Source organism: Capra hircus, chromosome 11 (assembly GCF_001704415.2).
Source record: "Capra hircus breed San Clemente chromosome 11, ASM170441v1, whole genome shotgun sequence".
NCBI lineage: Eukaryota > Metazoa > Chordata > Mammalia > Artiodactyla > Bovidae > Capra > Capra hircus.
The window spans coordinates 95,387,218-95,402,636 of record NC_030818.1 but is presented as its reverse complement, the minus strand read 5'-3'; the positions used below and the strand labels follow the sequence as shown (position 1 = coordinate 95,402,636).

The window sequence follows — 15,419 nt, the reverse complement described above, 5'->3', positions numbered from 1 at the left end:
TTATCTTCTTTCAACTTACAGAAAACACTTGCTGAGCAGAATTTGGAGGATACCAGACAGCAGCTCTTGGCTGCCAGAAGCAGCCAGGCCAAGACCGTCAACAACCTGGAGACTCGGGTACTGACCTCACTCCTGTGTCTGGGTGGCTCCCTGGTGCCCTTAGATGACATGGCTGTCATCTAAGAATGTCATGACTGAGAATTCCCCTGGGTCAGAGATTTTCTTCCAAAGGGTTTCTCTTTGGGGTTTTGCTTGTAGAGAACTGAGGTAGTCGTCTTCTCAATTCTTGCCACATTAGCATCGTTCTTCCACAGACGATTGTTCTCTTCTGTTTCTTCCCTTTTATCTTCTTTCCCCTTCCTCCCATAGGAAACCATTCTAGTGTGGTAAATAGAGACCCTTTTATTGCTGGATAACCTTAAAACAGCCAACATTGTTTTATGTGTGTGTTAATTTAGGTAAGTGATACTGCTGTACATGAATTTTCCTCGTTACTTTGCACTGCTCCATCTGCTGTATCCACTTCATTGTTCTCACCTCCTGCTAGATATCCAGACTGCTACCTTCTTTCTGTCACCGCAGATTACCCTGCAGTGAACATCCTCATTTCTGTTGCCTTAAGAAGGATAGTGAGTGTGTGTGACTTAACGTGCCTCGGTAGGACAGGAATGCTCCCAGAGGGCTGCCCAGGACGCGAGAGAGTTCCTATCAGTGCATCTCTGTCTTTTCCAGCACTGGCATTTCTCAGCCTTTTCGTTTTCTTGCCAGTTTCACGAGTGTGAAGTGGTAGAAGTAGCAGGGGATCTCCGCAAGGCCTCGTATAAGAACACTAATCGTGTTCATAAGGGCTCCACTCTCATGACCCAAGTACCTCCCAGGCACCTCACATGCTAACACCATCTCGTCAGATGTTAAGACTTCAACATAGGAATTGGGGGGGCACAAATATTCAGGCCATAGCAAATGCTTAACTCATTTTTAAAGTCTTTCTTGTTTCCTGGTCAGTATTAATATATGTAAAGCTATATTTTTTCCTAACTACAGCTTTGTTAGCTTTATTGTAATGCAGCTCTATTTCTCAATCATCTTTTTTATTATGGTAAAATACACATAAATGTAAAATTTACCATTTCAGCCATTTCTAGGTGTACAGTGGCATTAAGTACATTTATGTTTTGCATACCATCACCACCATCCATTCGTAGAACTTTTTCATCTTCTCAAACTATGACTGTGTGCCAATTAAAACAGTAACTCCCCGTTCTCTCCTCTGTCCAGCTCCTGGCGCCCACCATTCTACCTTCTGTTTTTATGAATGTGATGACTCTAGGTACCTCAAAAACTGGAATCACACAGTTTTTGTCTTTTTGGGTCTGGCTTACTTCACTTAGCGTAATGTCTTCAAAGTTCATTCATATTATAGCATATGTCAGAATTTCATTACTTTTTAAGACTGAACAAGCCTTTTTCAGACCTTGATTCCATTCTAGATATAGCATGTTATTTATCCATTCATTTGCCCGTAGATGTTTCGGTTGTTTCCTCCTTGTGGCTATTGTGAATACTGTTGCAGTGAGTGTTAGTGTATGAACAAGGTTTTTGTGTGGGCTTATGCTCTCATTTCTCTTGGGCATATTCCTAGGAGTAGAGTTGCTGGGTCATATGATAACTCCATGCATAGCTTTTTGAGGATCTGAATCTTTCTTGAGTTCTGCCTGCAAACTGGAACTTGCATAGATATTTGCTAAATCCAGGAGTTTAAAAAGGCAAGTTTCAGTCCTGGCTCTGCACTGATAAAATTTGTGATCATGAGCAAATGACATAACTGTTTTCCTCTGTGGAAGTGCTCACACTGTTCTTGTGGGGTTGTTTCCATGAAAACTTACTTCTGAACATATATGAGGAATCGTGAGGCCTAAAAACATTCTTTTCTCATTTGGTACCTCCCTCTCCTTGACAAAGCTGCAACCTTCTATGTGCTTGTATTTTAATAATAAAGTTCCCCTAGGGAAGACCTGACTCAGCAAAATCTTTGTAGGAGAAATTGGCAAAGTCCGCTTGAGTCAGACAGAAAGATCGTGCTGGAGGCCGAGTCTCGCTCAGCACTGGGTGCTGTGTCGTCCTGCACCCCCTGCGGGCCTCGTGTCCTAGGGCAGTGCCAGAGACACAGTCAGACTTGGTCGGCATGTGTGGAGCAAGGGAGACCTAAGTTTGTCTCACGGGCAATAATCCCACTTCTGGAAATGTATCCTAAGCAAGTGATTCAAACCAGATCAACAATATTTACATGAAGATGTCAGCTGCTGCCTCATTCTATCTGCAAAACGGAAAACAACTGAGTTACCTGGACAGTAGACAGCAGTTCAGGAAATTATACAACATCCTTGGAGGAAATAATCTAAGGTTTGAAGACTACATGGAAACATAGAAGGAAATTTGAGCACGGAGGAAAAATACACAGTTTTACTAGAATTGTATACAGAGTCGTAAAAAAAAAAGTCAAAAAAATGAAACTGTGTTAGAATGATAGTGCTTTATAATGGTTGACTTATGAGCGTCTTTTTTTCTAATTAAAATTTTTTCTTTAGTGTACCTGCTTTATGATTTAAATAAATTTGATTTTAAAAGCCATTTGTTACTACTCAGCTTGTTTTGAACAAAAGGATACTTCTCTTTCCTTCTTAGGTGAAAGAACTAGAGCAGAGCCTGCGGGCCTCTGAGGAGAAGCTGAAGCAGAGCAGTGACGTGGTGGCAGCTCAGGAAGCTCAAATTCAAGAGCTTGTAAGTGGTGATCATGCTCTGCTGTGTTCTAGGCCCCTGATTCTTTCCTTTGTGCCCTTGAAGTCCCCAGACTCATTCCCAGCTCCTGGAATGGCATCTGGACCTTAGATACAGTTGTGGGCAGACAGGCAGTTGCAGAGAGAGGGAGTCAGGACCTGCTGGAGGGTCTGAGTTACCGGGAGAGGTGGTGACTGGCTAGTTCCCACCTAACAGCTGGCTGCAGGGCCCGGCCTAATTCTGGAACTGTTAAGTATTGTGTGACCATTGGCGGTCAAACCTCATCTTGCAGCTGGGGGCTATGGAGAACAGCTCCAGGCCCTGGGGAGAAGACAGCACGGGCTCAGCCCATAGTCACAGCCCCAGGTCAGGTGTGGAGCTAGAAACTAGAGAAGTGAAGACATTTGTTGCCTCTTTCCCACATGTGTTTCCATTTAGTCCTGGCAGCAGACCTCAGAGCCGTGCACTGCTGTCCTCATTCACTAGAGGAAGCAGGCTCAGGAAGATGACCAGGCCACTAGCCCAGGGTCTCCCCACTAGGAAATGGCCGAACCCGCACCCTCCGGAGGTCACAGCCCCTGCTCTTCATCCCTGTGTTGTGTGCCTCCCCAGGGAAGTGCCTCAGCCACAGAGGGCAGCACTGAGTAGAGTGAAGGAGGGCTGTGTCTTAGGACTGGTGCCCAGAGCTGTCCCCTAGCCCCAGCTCCTGAGCAGGCCAGGGGACCTCAGCAGCACCCATGCTGGAGAAGGTCAGAAAGGAGAGTTGTTTCTATGGGACACTCATCTTTGGAAGACAGGGTAGGGCCCGTGTCACCAGGAGTAGCTGTCCTCTGCTGCCCCCTCAGGCCGCCGCGAACACAGAGAGCAGCCGCGCCCAGCAGCAGGCCCTCGCGCTGGAGCAGCAGCGCACGGAGCAGATTCACGCGCTGGAGGCCCAGCTCGCAGGCCTGGGGAGAGCGCGGGTGGCCGACCTGACAGCCGCAGAGCGGGAGCTGGTGAGCCAGGGAAGGAAAGGGGCTGGGAGCACCCTGCTCACGCGCAGCCAGGCTGCCAGGCCATTTGACAGGAAGAAGACCAGCCTGCCTCTGAACTCGGGCACCACTTTTTAGAGGAGTTTTTCTATTTTAACAGCACACCTGCTCATGAGACTGGTTGTAAAAAGACTGCTTTTTACGAAAACCCCAAGCAGATGGTTTTTCTTGAGCTGCACGTGGACTTCCTGACCAGTCCCATCAGCTGCTTTCCTGTCTTCCTAAAATGTGTACTGCCCATCCCTAATGGCTTCCGCCTTTCCCTGGCCTCCCTCCTTGTTCCATAGGCTTCAGAATCGAGTGCCTTAGTTCTTGTGAGGAGAGTGTCAGGTGACTCTCCCTTTCTGATCCCAAACCCTATCCTCCTGTCCCACCCCTGCAGTGGCAACAAAAGGGAAAGGGGCAGTTTTAAACGTTACATGTCAAAGAGGCCTACACCCAGGGGAAATAGCGTAAAGACCTTTTCTTTTATGTATACTTTCCTCAATTTGCAGAGAAAGCTGGAGCAAGAAAATGCAGCCCTTAAAGAAAGTAAGAATGAATGTGAATGTTCTTTACAGCATCACCAGCTTGAGCTAAAGAAGCTGAAGGTATTTATCTAATTGTGTCACTTTCACAACGTCATGTCTAATTTCAGCAGTGCTGGGCCTCTGTTGCTGCATGCGGGCAGTGAGTGATGGCTACTTGTCATTGCGGTGCAAGAGTCTCTCATTGCAATGAGCTCTCCTGCTGCAGAGCGCAGGTTCTAGGTGTGCAGGCTCAGTAGTTGCAGCACATGGGTTCAGCCACCGTGCTGCGTGTGGAATCTTCCCAGACCGGGGATCAAACCCGCATCCCCTGCATTAGCAGGCAGATTCTTAACCACTGGACCATGAGGGAAGTCCAGGTGTCATGTCTTTATGTGTGCGTTTGGAGTAGCCAAGGGAAAGTTCCATACTGTGAGCAGAGAAGGAGTGGAACTAGCATTTGTGGATGATAGGGGGTTGTCAAGGGGGCAATTGGAAGTTTTAAGCCGAGGGAACGTGAGAAGTTTTAACAGGATTACTCTGGCTCTGTATGAGGAATGCTCTGTAAAGGAGGCAAGTACAGAAGAAGGAGGACCTTTGAGGAGGCTTGTATATCACTGTGCTTGCTCTGTTTAAGAATATAAAGGCAAAAGTGAACATTTTAGCAGGGATTCAGAAATTATTATAAAAGACAGTAGTTTTGAAAAGGAATCAAATAAGAATTTCAAAACTGAAAAGTGCAATAGCTGAAAGTAAAAATGCAGTAGATTTCCAAAGGACCTGAGGAAACTTTCTGGAGGAATAGATATTTTCACTGTTTATTTTGGTATTGGTTTCATCTTAATTCATCAGTTGTACACTTTAAATATGTGCAGTTTATTATTGTCAATTATACTTAAGTAAAGCTCCTAAAAAACAAATAATGAGCTCAACAGCAGATTGGAACTAAAGAGGTAAGTAACAGGAGAAAGGGCAGAATGAAATGCAGGGAAAAAATGATAAAAGACAGGATACTGTGAGATGTTTTATCATGTGTCAGTGGAAGCTCAGAGGCAATGAAAAAAACTGAGAAGCATTAAAGAGATGATGGGTGAGAATTTTTCAGACTGATGAAAGCTGTCGAGTCACAGGGACAGGTATAAGAGTTCTTACAGATCCAAACAGCACAAGTTTTCAAATCCATACCCAGACACCGCATTGTAGTAGCACAAAAAGAAAAGCAACAAAACACAGAGAATTAGTTGATAACAGACTTGCACTAAAGGAAGTACTGGGAGGAAAATTCTAGATGTACAGAAAAGGTAAAGAGGGAGGAACGAATGGATAGCAGGGCTTATTGCAAGTATTTGACCAGGAAGAAGATCTGATGCACAGCACATTGTTCACGGCCCAGCTAGGAGAGAAGAACCACCCCAGATATTTGAGTGAGAATTTATGTTCTAAGGTAGTTTCTTCTCCAGCGCTGAAACAGTTAAAAGATATCACAAAGGTAGCAACTGTAGGACTCAGCTTTCCAACTGTAGGACTAAGAGAAGAAAGTGAAGAAGTTGGAATTAGTAAATTTAGGAATTAAGAGGAGCTCCACAGATTTGCCAGTCAGACTTCTGAAGAGGGGGCTCTGTACTGCAGTGGTGCTGGTGTGTGTGCCGGGCAGTAGGGCCATGAATGAATTCAGCTGCAGGTGTCAGAAGACTGCAGAGTGGATGCAGCTGCTGTTTCAGGAAGAACTTGCTGCCAGGGCCAAGCTGCATTGCTCGCAGAAACTGCTATCTGACCAAAAGGAGCAGTCTTTTCCTCCCTCCTCCTGCATTCCAGTCTCCCTGGAGCTCCCCCTGCTGGCAGAGATGAGTATGTATCAGTATCTGAATATGGAGCCAGCTGGACCCGGAGGGAGAAACATGGTTTGCGGAATCCCAGGTTCAGCATCTAAAAGCAGAATATGAAATGTTGGGTGTGGGCTGAGGCAGTAACTGAAAAACAGCACACACAGGCTTTTTCGGAGCGTGGTTAATTTTCAAATGTTTGGGTGAATTTTCTCAATGTCTTGGATTTCTGGCTTAATATCATTATGGTCAGATAATGTTCTGAATGATTTCAGTGCTTGATATTTATTTAGACTTACTTTATGACCCAACCTATAGTCTATCTTGGTAAGTAACGGAATGCACTTGAAAAAATATATATAGTCCACTCTTAGGGAGGGCATTCTGTAAGTGCGAGATAGGTCAAATTGGTCAACAGTATTGTTCAGATTTCCGTAGGTCTTCTGCTTTTGTTTGTTTGTTTGTTTGTCTCTGGGTCTCATCACTTACTGAGAGGGGTGCTGGATCTTCAGCTATGACCATGGATTTGTCTCTCTCTCTCCCTCTGTCAATCTTTGCTTCAGGTGTTTTGAAACACTGTTTTTAGGTGCACACTTTTTTTTTTGGTATTGTTTGGACCCATATTTTTCAGAGCAGTCCTCTGGGAAAGTCATTTCCAGGGGCAGAGAACTGTGCGTGTGGGTGGCCTGCTGACTTGCTCAGTGGCCCTGAGCTCAGCCTCAGCTCCTGGGTCATATGTGTTTCTGTAGCACTAGCACAGACTTTAGAACCACGTAGATTCAGTTCTGGGTGCCACCCTGGCCCCTCACGAGCTGACCCTTGAGGGAATCTAGTTTCCTTTTTTCACACTGAAGGTGTTGACCCTTGACCTCAAGAGGATGATACCGTGAGGATAAAGCGTGACCGTGGATGAAAAGTGCCAGGTGCAGTTCCTGGCATGGAGGTGCTTTGAGCCTCTGCTTCCTGCCCTGACACGCTTTGCTGTTTTCTTGCTCACAGCCCGCCTCCTGTCCCTTAAGACAGCGTCAGTCATAGTGTCTCTCCTGAACTTCCCCAGAAAAGGCACCTGTAGACATAGGACGTTCTTGTCACCCATCCCAGCACCTGGGCCTGCAGGGCCAGGATCTCATAGCTCGGCTCAGCCTGAAACCCCTTGTTCTTTCTCCTGTATCAGCAGAGCTTCTCCTATGCAGGGGATTGTCTGGGTTAGTTCAAGGTCCCATTGTCAGCCTCTTGAGTTCCAGCACCAGTTTTCCTTCTCTACTAGAGGTGGACTCATGGAAAGTCAATTCAGACAGCTCCCCGGTAGAAGTCAGAAGGGACAGGCCGTGAGGTTGACATCTCCCTCCATTCACCCCCTGGCTTGTGTAATTGGAAAAGGAGATTCCACAGGTGGAGCTGAGTAGTTCACAGAACCAGAAAGACTTGTCCGACTAGAACACGGCCTCGGGTCTCCTCCTTGCTTGCCTCACCTGACTTACCCTGTCAGTCACCCAGCTTGTCCTTGCATTCCTCCATGATGGTTGATAGGACATCATCACTTCAGCAACTCCACACTGATAACATTCCAACTTAGCAACCCCAGGGTAATGAAGACATGTCCCGCTCAACTTTACCATACTAAAAATGGATTTTGATATAAAAAAGGATTTGATTGGTTCATCTTGGATGGCAGAGCCACCCTTGGACAAATTGATTTGGCCACAGGGATGAGGTACTATGATTGACCAGGCCTGAATAACATGCTTATTCCTATAGCCACAAAACAGGGGGCATCATTATTGGCAGCCCTACAAGAACCATGTGGAATTGCAGGGTGGGAGTGGGGAATAGCAGTGATGAGGCTCTTACCCCCAAAAGGGGTGATTGTGGGTAGATAGAAACAGCAGACATTCCTGACCCGTGTGCAGGCACCTGAGAAGTCATATTATTATTCATCTGGGGGTTGATCAGTGAGCCCAGCATCATGTCAGGGAAGAGGACTGATGTGTTTGTCAGGAAAGAGGCGCCATGATCTGGGAAGGGCCAGTGGAGCAGCCCTGCTTGAGGTAGAAAGGCCTGGGTGGTAGAGTGTAGCAGCCAGAGGCTTGGTTCTGAGCTCAGGCACTGGCTTAAAACCTGGCCCTGCCACCTACTCACTCTCAGACCTCATGCAAATTACATGACCTCTCAGAGTCTCCGTTTACTTTCCTGTACTATGGATGATTTTGATGAATCTGACGTTTGCTCTATTAAAATTTAGTAATTGCTTGTTATCATTTCTGTAATCAAATTGTTCCAGTCTGCTGCTCTGTTCACATGGGCCTGAGTCATCTGGTTCTGTGTTGATTTCATTAGAGCAGCTTTTCAAGTCTGGGTCCCCTAGCCTTTGGCCTGAGTACTGACTGGCGTGCTCAGGGGATGACAGCCCTCAGCGGTGTGCCTGTGCCCAGAGGGGTTAGTGGGCTGTGCACTGGGACAATTCTCACAGAGGAATGGAAGGCCGTGAGGCCAGAAGGTAGCCTGGGAACCTCGGGAGCAGGAGACACGCTTGTCTGTTCCTGTGAGACAGTCCTCTCTGTGGGCGTCACGTGATGTGTGCAGCAAAGAAAGTGGGAACTGGGTTTTGGGACTCAAATCTCCTACCCGTTTTCTGGATTGTAGGAAGAATGGAGCCAAAGAGAAATCGTGAGTGTGGCGATGGCTCAAGCCCTGGAGGAGGTGCGGAAGCAGAGGGAAGAGCTGCAGCAGCAGGTAGGCCCCGTGGGATGCGACCCCCGTCAGTCCCAGCCAGGACTGATCTACCTCCCGTCTCTTCGGAGCAGGGGGTGGACACAGGTCTAGGGATGCTGTCAGCTGCTTGGTTTCCCGATGTCTCTAGGAAGGTAGGAGAAACCGTTAGAAACCCTCCCGCCTTCCCTGGTGGTCCTGTGGTTAGGACCCTGTGCTTCCAGTGTGGGGGGCGTGGGCTTGACCGCTGGTCAGGGAACTGGATCCCACATGTTGTGTGGTGTGGCCAAGAAAAGACAAAAGGAAAGAAACTCTCACCCCATGGGATAACCTTTTAAAATTTTGATAGTTGGTTACTGTTACAAACGTTACCTGGAGGCAAGTCCACCCCCAGGTTCTGATTCTAGGAGGTGGGCCCCACTGGCTGCAGGCCCCAGAGACCACAGTTGAGCGTTCAGCCAGATGAGTGGAAGAAGCCGTCTTCTGAGGACAGGATCAGGCTCAGGCCCCAGGTCTGGGTAATTGGCTCTAAGGCTGTGGTAGGTTCTTAACAGGTCTGTTGGAGTTGCCTCTGAAAAGACCCTGTGATAATCACACCTTAATGAATACCACAACAGTGAAGTTGTGTGCATCCCATGCTGGGCACGTCACAGGCACGCAGGACATGAAGTTACAATCGTGACAGCTTGTGGGAAGGCTGGGCATAATGGCCATGTCTGTGGTGGGCCCACTGCAGGCAGGGAGCCATGGGGGCAGTTGCCCCTGTGCCTGCCGAAGAGAACTGACCTGTGCTTTTTTCTGTTAATAGGTGCAGAGGTTAGCTTGGGAAATGTTCTAGGCTGTGGCCTTCAGGGAGGGATTCATGGAGGACCCTGGGTAATGGAAAAGTGGAGACTCCTTTAAGAAAGACACGATTGCTACTCCTAGCCTTCTCTCATGTTGGGTTTTCTCTCCAAGGCCGCTGACCTGACAGCCGTGGTGGGCGAGAAGGAGCAGAGTCTGCAGGAGAAAATGGAAGTGATTCTCCAGAAAGAGCAGGAGATTCTCCAGCTGAAGAAAGGTGAGGCCCCTGCCCCTGGCTGAGCCTTCTCGCCTGTTCTTGCTGGGGACCCCAGCCTGGAGGGGCCCAGGCAGGGTGCTCACTGCTCCTGTGCCTGGCCTAGGTCACGACTCTGCGCTGCTGCAGACACGCCAGCTGCAGAGCGAGCTGGAGGCCCTGCAGGGCCTGAGGGCCGAGGAGGCGGAGGCCACGGCCACGGGGGAGGACCTGCTGAAGCTGACGGGCCAGGAGCGGCCCCTGGTGCTGTCAGCCAGCAAGCCCCATGTGAGTCCCGCCTAAGCTGCTCAGGGTGTGGGGCAGTGGGGGGGGGCAGCATGTCACCAATGGGCGGAGGCAGTGGGCAGGCCTGGGGGGCGCTGGGCAGCTTCGGGTTCCTCTTCAACAGGAGGGTACCTCCCTGACGAGGGATTTGTGAGCATTGAGGAGCCCATCTAATGTGACGACACCTGTCTGCGTTCAAGTGCTAAAGCCCTCCTTCCCAGCCGGCTCCTTGTGTGGGAGGTTGATTGCCCCCCAGAGGGCCCTGCGGGGATCTCCACAGTCTGGTTCCTGCTGGGTGCCTGGCGGACACGTCAGTCGTCCCCTTTGCAGTGAGGTCGGTGGCTTAGCTTGACCATCACCTGTGCTGCCACCACCCTGTAGGTGACCTCGAGGGCCGGGCAAGACCCCGAGTACCAGCTTTCAGCTGTGGAGGGAATACCAAACGGAGAGATGGGGGCAGCCATGGATCTGGGGCAGCTACAGAAGGAAAAACAGGACTTGGAGCAGCAACTTCTAGAGAAAAATAAGGTGAGGATGCTCCCCACCTCAGCTGTTTATGTCTCCTTTCCCGTCTTTGTGCCTAAAACCCTCTAGTCCCTTCTTCAGGCTTTGTGCTGATGCCCCGGGCCCCTCTTGGGGGCGGCTTTGCTGCTGCTGCTGCTACTGCTAAGTCGCTTCAGTCATGTCCGACTCTGTGCGACCCCATAGACGGCAGCCCACCAGGCTTCCCCGACCCTGGGATTCTCCAGGCAAGAATACTGGAGTGGGTTGCCATTTCCTTCTCCAATGCATGAAAGAGAAAAGTGAAAGTGAAGTCGCTTAGTCGTGTCTGACTCTTAATGACCCCATGGACTGCAGCCCACCAGGCTCCTTCATCCATGGATTTTCCAGGCAAGAGTACTGGAGTGGGGTGCCATTGCCTTACCTCTTCCATTAAAAGGGCTTCCTCCTGATTCTTCTCTGCTTGCTTGCCTCGTGCATGGCCCTCTCGTTTCACACTCCCCAAGTCTTCTCCCAGCGCTGACCTGAGGTGGCATCCCGAGTGTCAGGGCTGGGGCAGTAGGAGGCCTCGGTGTCCCTGCCCCCTCTGCCCTCACCAGCCGGTCCTAGCCAGTCCCCTGGCCTCTGCACCTTCTTCTCCAGCTGTGAAATGAGAGCGCTGATGCTTGCCTTGAAGCGGTTTGGGGGTTTTAGGGGGCGGGTATTGGGTGATGAAATGAAACTGTTAGTTTCCTGTAAATTTTCTGGTATTTGATAGAGGCTTAATAAATGTCATGATTCTACCCACCCTGCCTGGCCTCTGTACCTGTAAATGCAGGGGCTCATTTGAGCCTGGGTTTACTGTGTCCTGTGAAGTTAATGTATGGCCTGGTTAGTGCTCTGGCCTGAAATTCTGCCTGCAAATTGTGTGGTTGCTCTTTAACAAGGGAAAAGGTGTTCCTTCTTTCTCTTCCCCACCGCCGCCTCCCTCCCTCCCTCCCTCCCTCCCTGTCTTGCCTTTCCCCTCCCCCACACCCACTCATCTGTTGTGGGGAAATACAGGCGCGCACTCTGTGTGTCCCCAGGCCCTGTCCTCACTCGGCTTCTCCAGATCACACTCGCATCCTTGGCGATCTCACCCGTCCTGTGCGCTGCTGGCACCTTACCCCCGCTTCAAGTCCAGACAGTACCCATGAACTCAAGACTTCTGTATCTACCATATTTCTCTGTGTCAGTGTCTGAAAGGCAGCTGAAACTGGAAACATTCAGAGCCAGACTTCAGACTGACCGCACTTTCTAGCATCTGCTGCCATCTTTCCTATCTCAGGAAATGGCCAGAACCTTGCAGCCATCCCTGACCCCCTTGTTTCTCTCACAGCCAACGTCCAGATCATTAGAAAATCCCTCGGGCTCTCCTTTTAAACTATACGCGGAATGAGCTGCTTCTTCTCCCGCCCCTGCTGCCAACTGCAACCCAGTGACCACCCTGTCTTCCCTGGAGGACAGGAGTGGGCTTCTAACTGGTTCCCCTGTACTTGTCTTTTCCAGCCCTCTGATGACTCACTGTCCCCATAAAAGCCCAAGTCCTTACAGTGGCCACAAAGCCTCAGTGGTCTGGCTCCTTACTGCCCTTCACCCGCACCCTCTGAGTGGTCTGGCTCCTTACTGCCCTTCACCCCGCACCCTCCGCTCCCGCTGCAGCAGCCTTGCCTTTCTGTGAAGCCCAAGCGCCCTCCCGCCTTCAGGCCCTTGCACTTGCTGAGCCTGCTGTCTGGAAGGCCCTCCCCAGTCCCCTGGCCTCTTCTGTGGTGTCATTTTCTCGGTGAGGCTTCCCCTGCTGTTCTGCCGGCCCTCCCCACCAAAACTCCTGTCCCCCCATCTTCCTCTTTTTCTCCAGCCTCTTATACCTTGTGATATACTGTAGATTTGCTGGTTAACTTTTTCCCTCCAGAGGGCAGACATTTTTTCTTCCTTTTTCTTCCTTTTTTTTTTTTTTTGCTGTTTCCTCAGTCTCTAGGCCAGTGTAGAGACTCAGTATTTGTTGGGTAAATTAATGAATGAGTCAAAAACCTAGAAAATCAAGTAACATAAAATAGCAAGTGTACTTTTGGGGGAATGCCCAGCCTCATGGTCAACCAGAGAATACACAGTGAAACTGAATGTCACCCTTCTGTCAGCGAGGTGTTGGAGGCAGTGAACCGTGCTTCACGGGAGCTGGAGGCGCTTTCACATCCCCCAACCCAGCCATCTTGTTCCCCTAGAGGACTGTGGACATACCACTCTTGAGAAAATGAAGCTTATTACAGCTTTGTTTGAACATGGAAGCTCAGGGAACTCCCTGGCAGTCCAGTGGTTAGGACTTGGCGCTTTCACTGCCGTGCCAGTGGATTCAGTCCCTGGTCAGGGAACTAAGATTCCACAGACCAGGCAGTATGGTCAAAAAAAAAAATGGAAATTTGGCGATATAAGACAACATGGGGCATCCCCTAGAATTACTGTCACATTAAAAGTTATTATGAGGAAAACTAAAGCTGTGGAAACTCTGATAAATGCAAAATACTATTCAGAGTTCTAGCTATTCAGTGCAAGAATGGTGATATGGACTAGAAGTTCACAGGAAAATCTCTTTGATATGTTAGAGTTGTGAGGTTTTAGAGAAATTTTTATTTAAAATTCTTCCCTGTATTGTTTATACAGTAAATGTTTTAATTGGAAAACAAAGTTCAGCCTTTCTGGTTATTAATGGAATGTGTAATAAATTATATTTAAGGCCTGTAATACTAATAATTAAACTCACCAAAAATAGGAAAATAAATGAAAGCTATAAAACCCAACGTTGGTGGGTTATGCCAAAAAGCCATGATCTCTTACACTGTTCCAGATCAGCATTGAGAATTCTTAGGGTATTCCAGGAGATCAGTGGTAGTGGTGAGACCTGTTAAGTTTTGGCCCAGGTATCCTCCTTGGGGGTGATAGCACGTAAATATAATTCTGAAGGACAGAACGTACTGTGCAGAGGCATCTCGAGCTCTGCCACCTACAGGGGCAAGTGCCTGAAGCAGTCCTGAGGACCCAGGCCATGGTGGGGGCAGCGCTGGGGCGGTGGCCCTGGCAGGGCCCAGAGAGCACGTGTGTGCAGAGCAGAAGCGGGTGAGGGGGAGGGGCGGCAGGTGTGTCGTCAGCATGAGCCTCGCAGAAGACGAGGCAGGGGCGTCTGACAGGTGTATGGGGACCCACGGGGTTTCTGTCTGTGCTGTGGTCCTTGGCACCTTAGAGATGGTGGAACGTGCATTTAATGGATGGCTTTCTGTTGGGGTGGGACTTTGATCACAGACCATAAAGCAGATGCAGCAAAGGATGCTGGAGCTCAAGAAGACTCTGCAAAAGGAGCTGGTGAGTGGCCCTGCTCCCCGCCGCCCGAGCCCTGCTGGCTGCGTGGTCCTCCCCAGGGCCCTCGCTGCCTGAGGGTGCTCCCTTCCTGCCTGGAACCACAGACCTCTGGGAAGCCAGATGTGGGCTGGCGGGACAGTGGTCCTGCCAGCTTGACCGTGCTTCTGGAAAGTGGCTCTGTGAGCCCTGGCACAAGCCTTCCTTCTGTGAGCCAGTGAGGTCAGTGAGGTGGCGTGTGCAGCACACATGCGTGTGCAAGGCCAGGTCGGGTGCTCACCGCCCCAGGAGACGAGTCCTGAGCCAGATAAAGGAAATGGCTGGACTTCCCCATGGGCCTCGTGCCTCCTCCCAGCCAGCACCCTACCTTCTCAAGTGCTGGCGCTTCCTTCCCAGCTGAGCCCTCGTCACCCTGCTATGTGCAGCGTGTGGCAAAGAGCTTCCGGTGATGACAGCCTAGGCCGGGTGACTTTCCCATGTCATTTTCAGACCTGTCTTGAAGGGCTCAATGTAGCATCTTTCGTTTTTTCAGAAAATCAGACCTGATAATGAGCTTTTTGAAGTCCGAGAGAAGCCTGGGCCTGAGATGTCAAACATGGCACCTTCAGTCACGAATAATGCTGACCTGACTGACGCTCGCGAGATCAACTTCGAGTACCTCAAACACGTGGTTTTAAAATTCATGTCTTGTCGCGAATCTGAGGTAAAGGGCTTTTGAATTGCCCTTTGGGTACTGAGTTCCACCCCCAGGCCTGCCTGGTTCATTGTCCGGGCTTCACCTGGCTTCCCACCAGTTCCATTTCTTTCTTCCTCTTCCACGAGCCACTTTGACCACAAGTATGGACACTTAGTCATGTCTCCAGCTGGCATTGACCCGCTGATTGAGCAGCCCGCAGGGGACTCCAAGTAGGGAGCTGGCTCCTGGGAGGAGATGTGGGTTGGATGCTGAGGCCAGAGTCCAGGGAGCTGCCTCTGCCCAGCGGTGCTGCCTCTGCCCAGCGGTCCTGCCTCCTGCCGAAGAGCAGGGAGCTGCTGTGGCTGTGCTGGTGATCTTGCCAGTCCCCGAGTAAGAGGGAGGGGAGAAGAGCCAGCAGCCCTCAGAATGCCCACCTCCACCCTCTGCGTGGTCCTTGCTGACCAAGCTGGGAGTGCCCAGAGGAGCAGGACCGGGAGATGGCTGCCAGTTGGCTGCTGGCCGCCTGCTAACTCCCACTGAGGCCCATGGCAGCCAAACTGATTTGTTTCAGGCTTTTCATCTTATAAAAGCTGTGTCAGTGTTGCTCAACTTTTCACAAGAGGAGGAGAACATGCTCAAAGAAACCCTGGAGTATAAGGTAGGGTTTCCTGGTCTGCTGTCTGCCTTCCAAAAACTAGTCAGTCATCC

At 49.9% G+C, this 15,419-nt stretch overlaps 1 protein-coding gene across 4 annotated transcripts in view; it reads left to right on the top strand.

The window, feature by feature from the left end:
• The window catches only part of GOLGA1 (golgin A1), a 47,755-nt gene that overhangs the window by 29,695 nt on the left and 2,641 nt on the right, over positions 1-15,419 (top strand). For 3 of the 4 annotated variants that reach the window (XM_018055759.1, XM_018055758.1, XM_005687130.3), the window contains exons 12-22: positions 22-117; positions 2,686-2,781; positions 3,624-3,773; positions 4,304-4,399; positions 8,782-8,871; positions 9,805-9,907; positions 10,011-10,171; positions 10,550-10,696; positions 13,982-14,041; positions 14,568-14,738; positions 15,283-15,369. In XM_018055759.1, coding sequence (XP_017911248.1) covers positions 22-117; positions 2,686-2,781; positions 3,624-3,773; positions 4,304-4,399; positions 8,782-8,871; positions 9,805-9,907; positions 10,011-10,171; positions 10,550-10,696; positions 13,982-14,041; positions 14,568-14,738; positions 15,283-15,369 — 1,257 coding nt within the window. The remainder of the gene's footprint in view (positions 1-21; positions 118-2,685; positions 2,782-3,623; positions 3,774-4,303; positions 4,400-8,781; positions 8,872-9,804; positions 9,908-10,010; positions 10,172-10,549; positions 10,697-13,981; positions 14,042-14,567; positions 14,739-15,282; positions 15,370-15,419) is intronic. The other variant, XM_018055760.1, reaches the window with a different exon arrangement.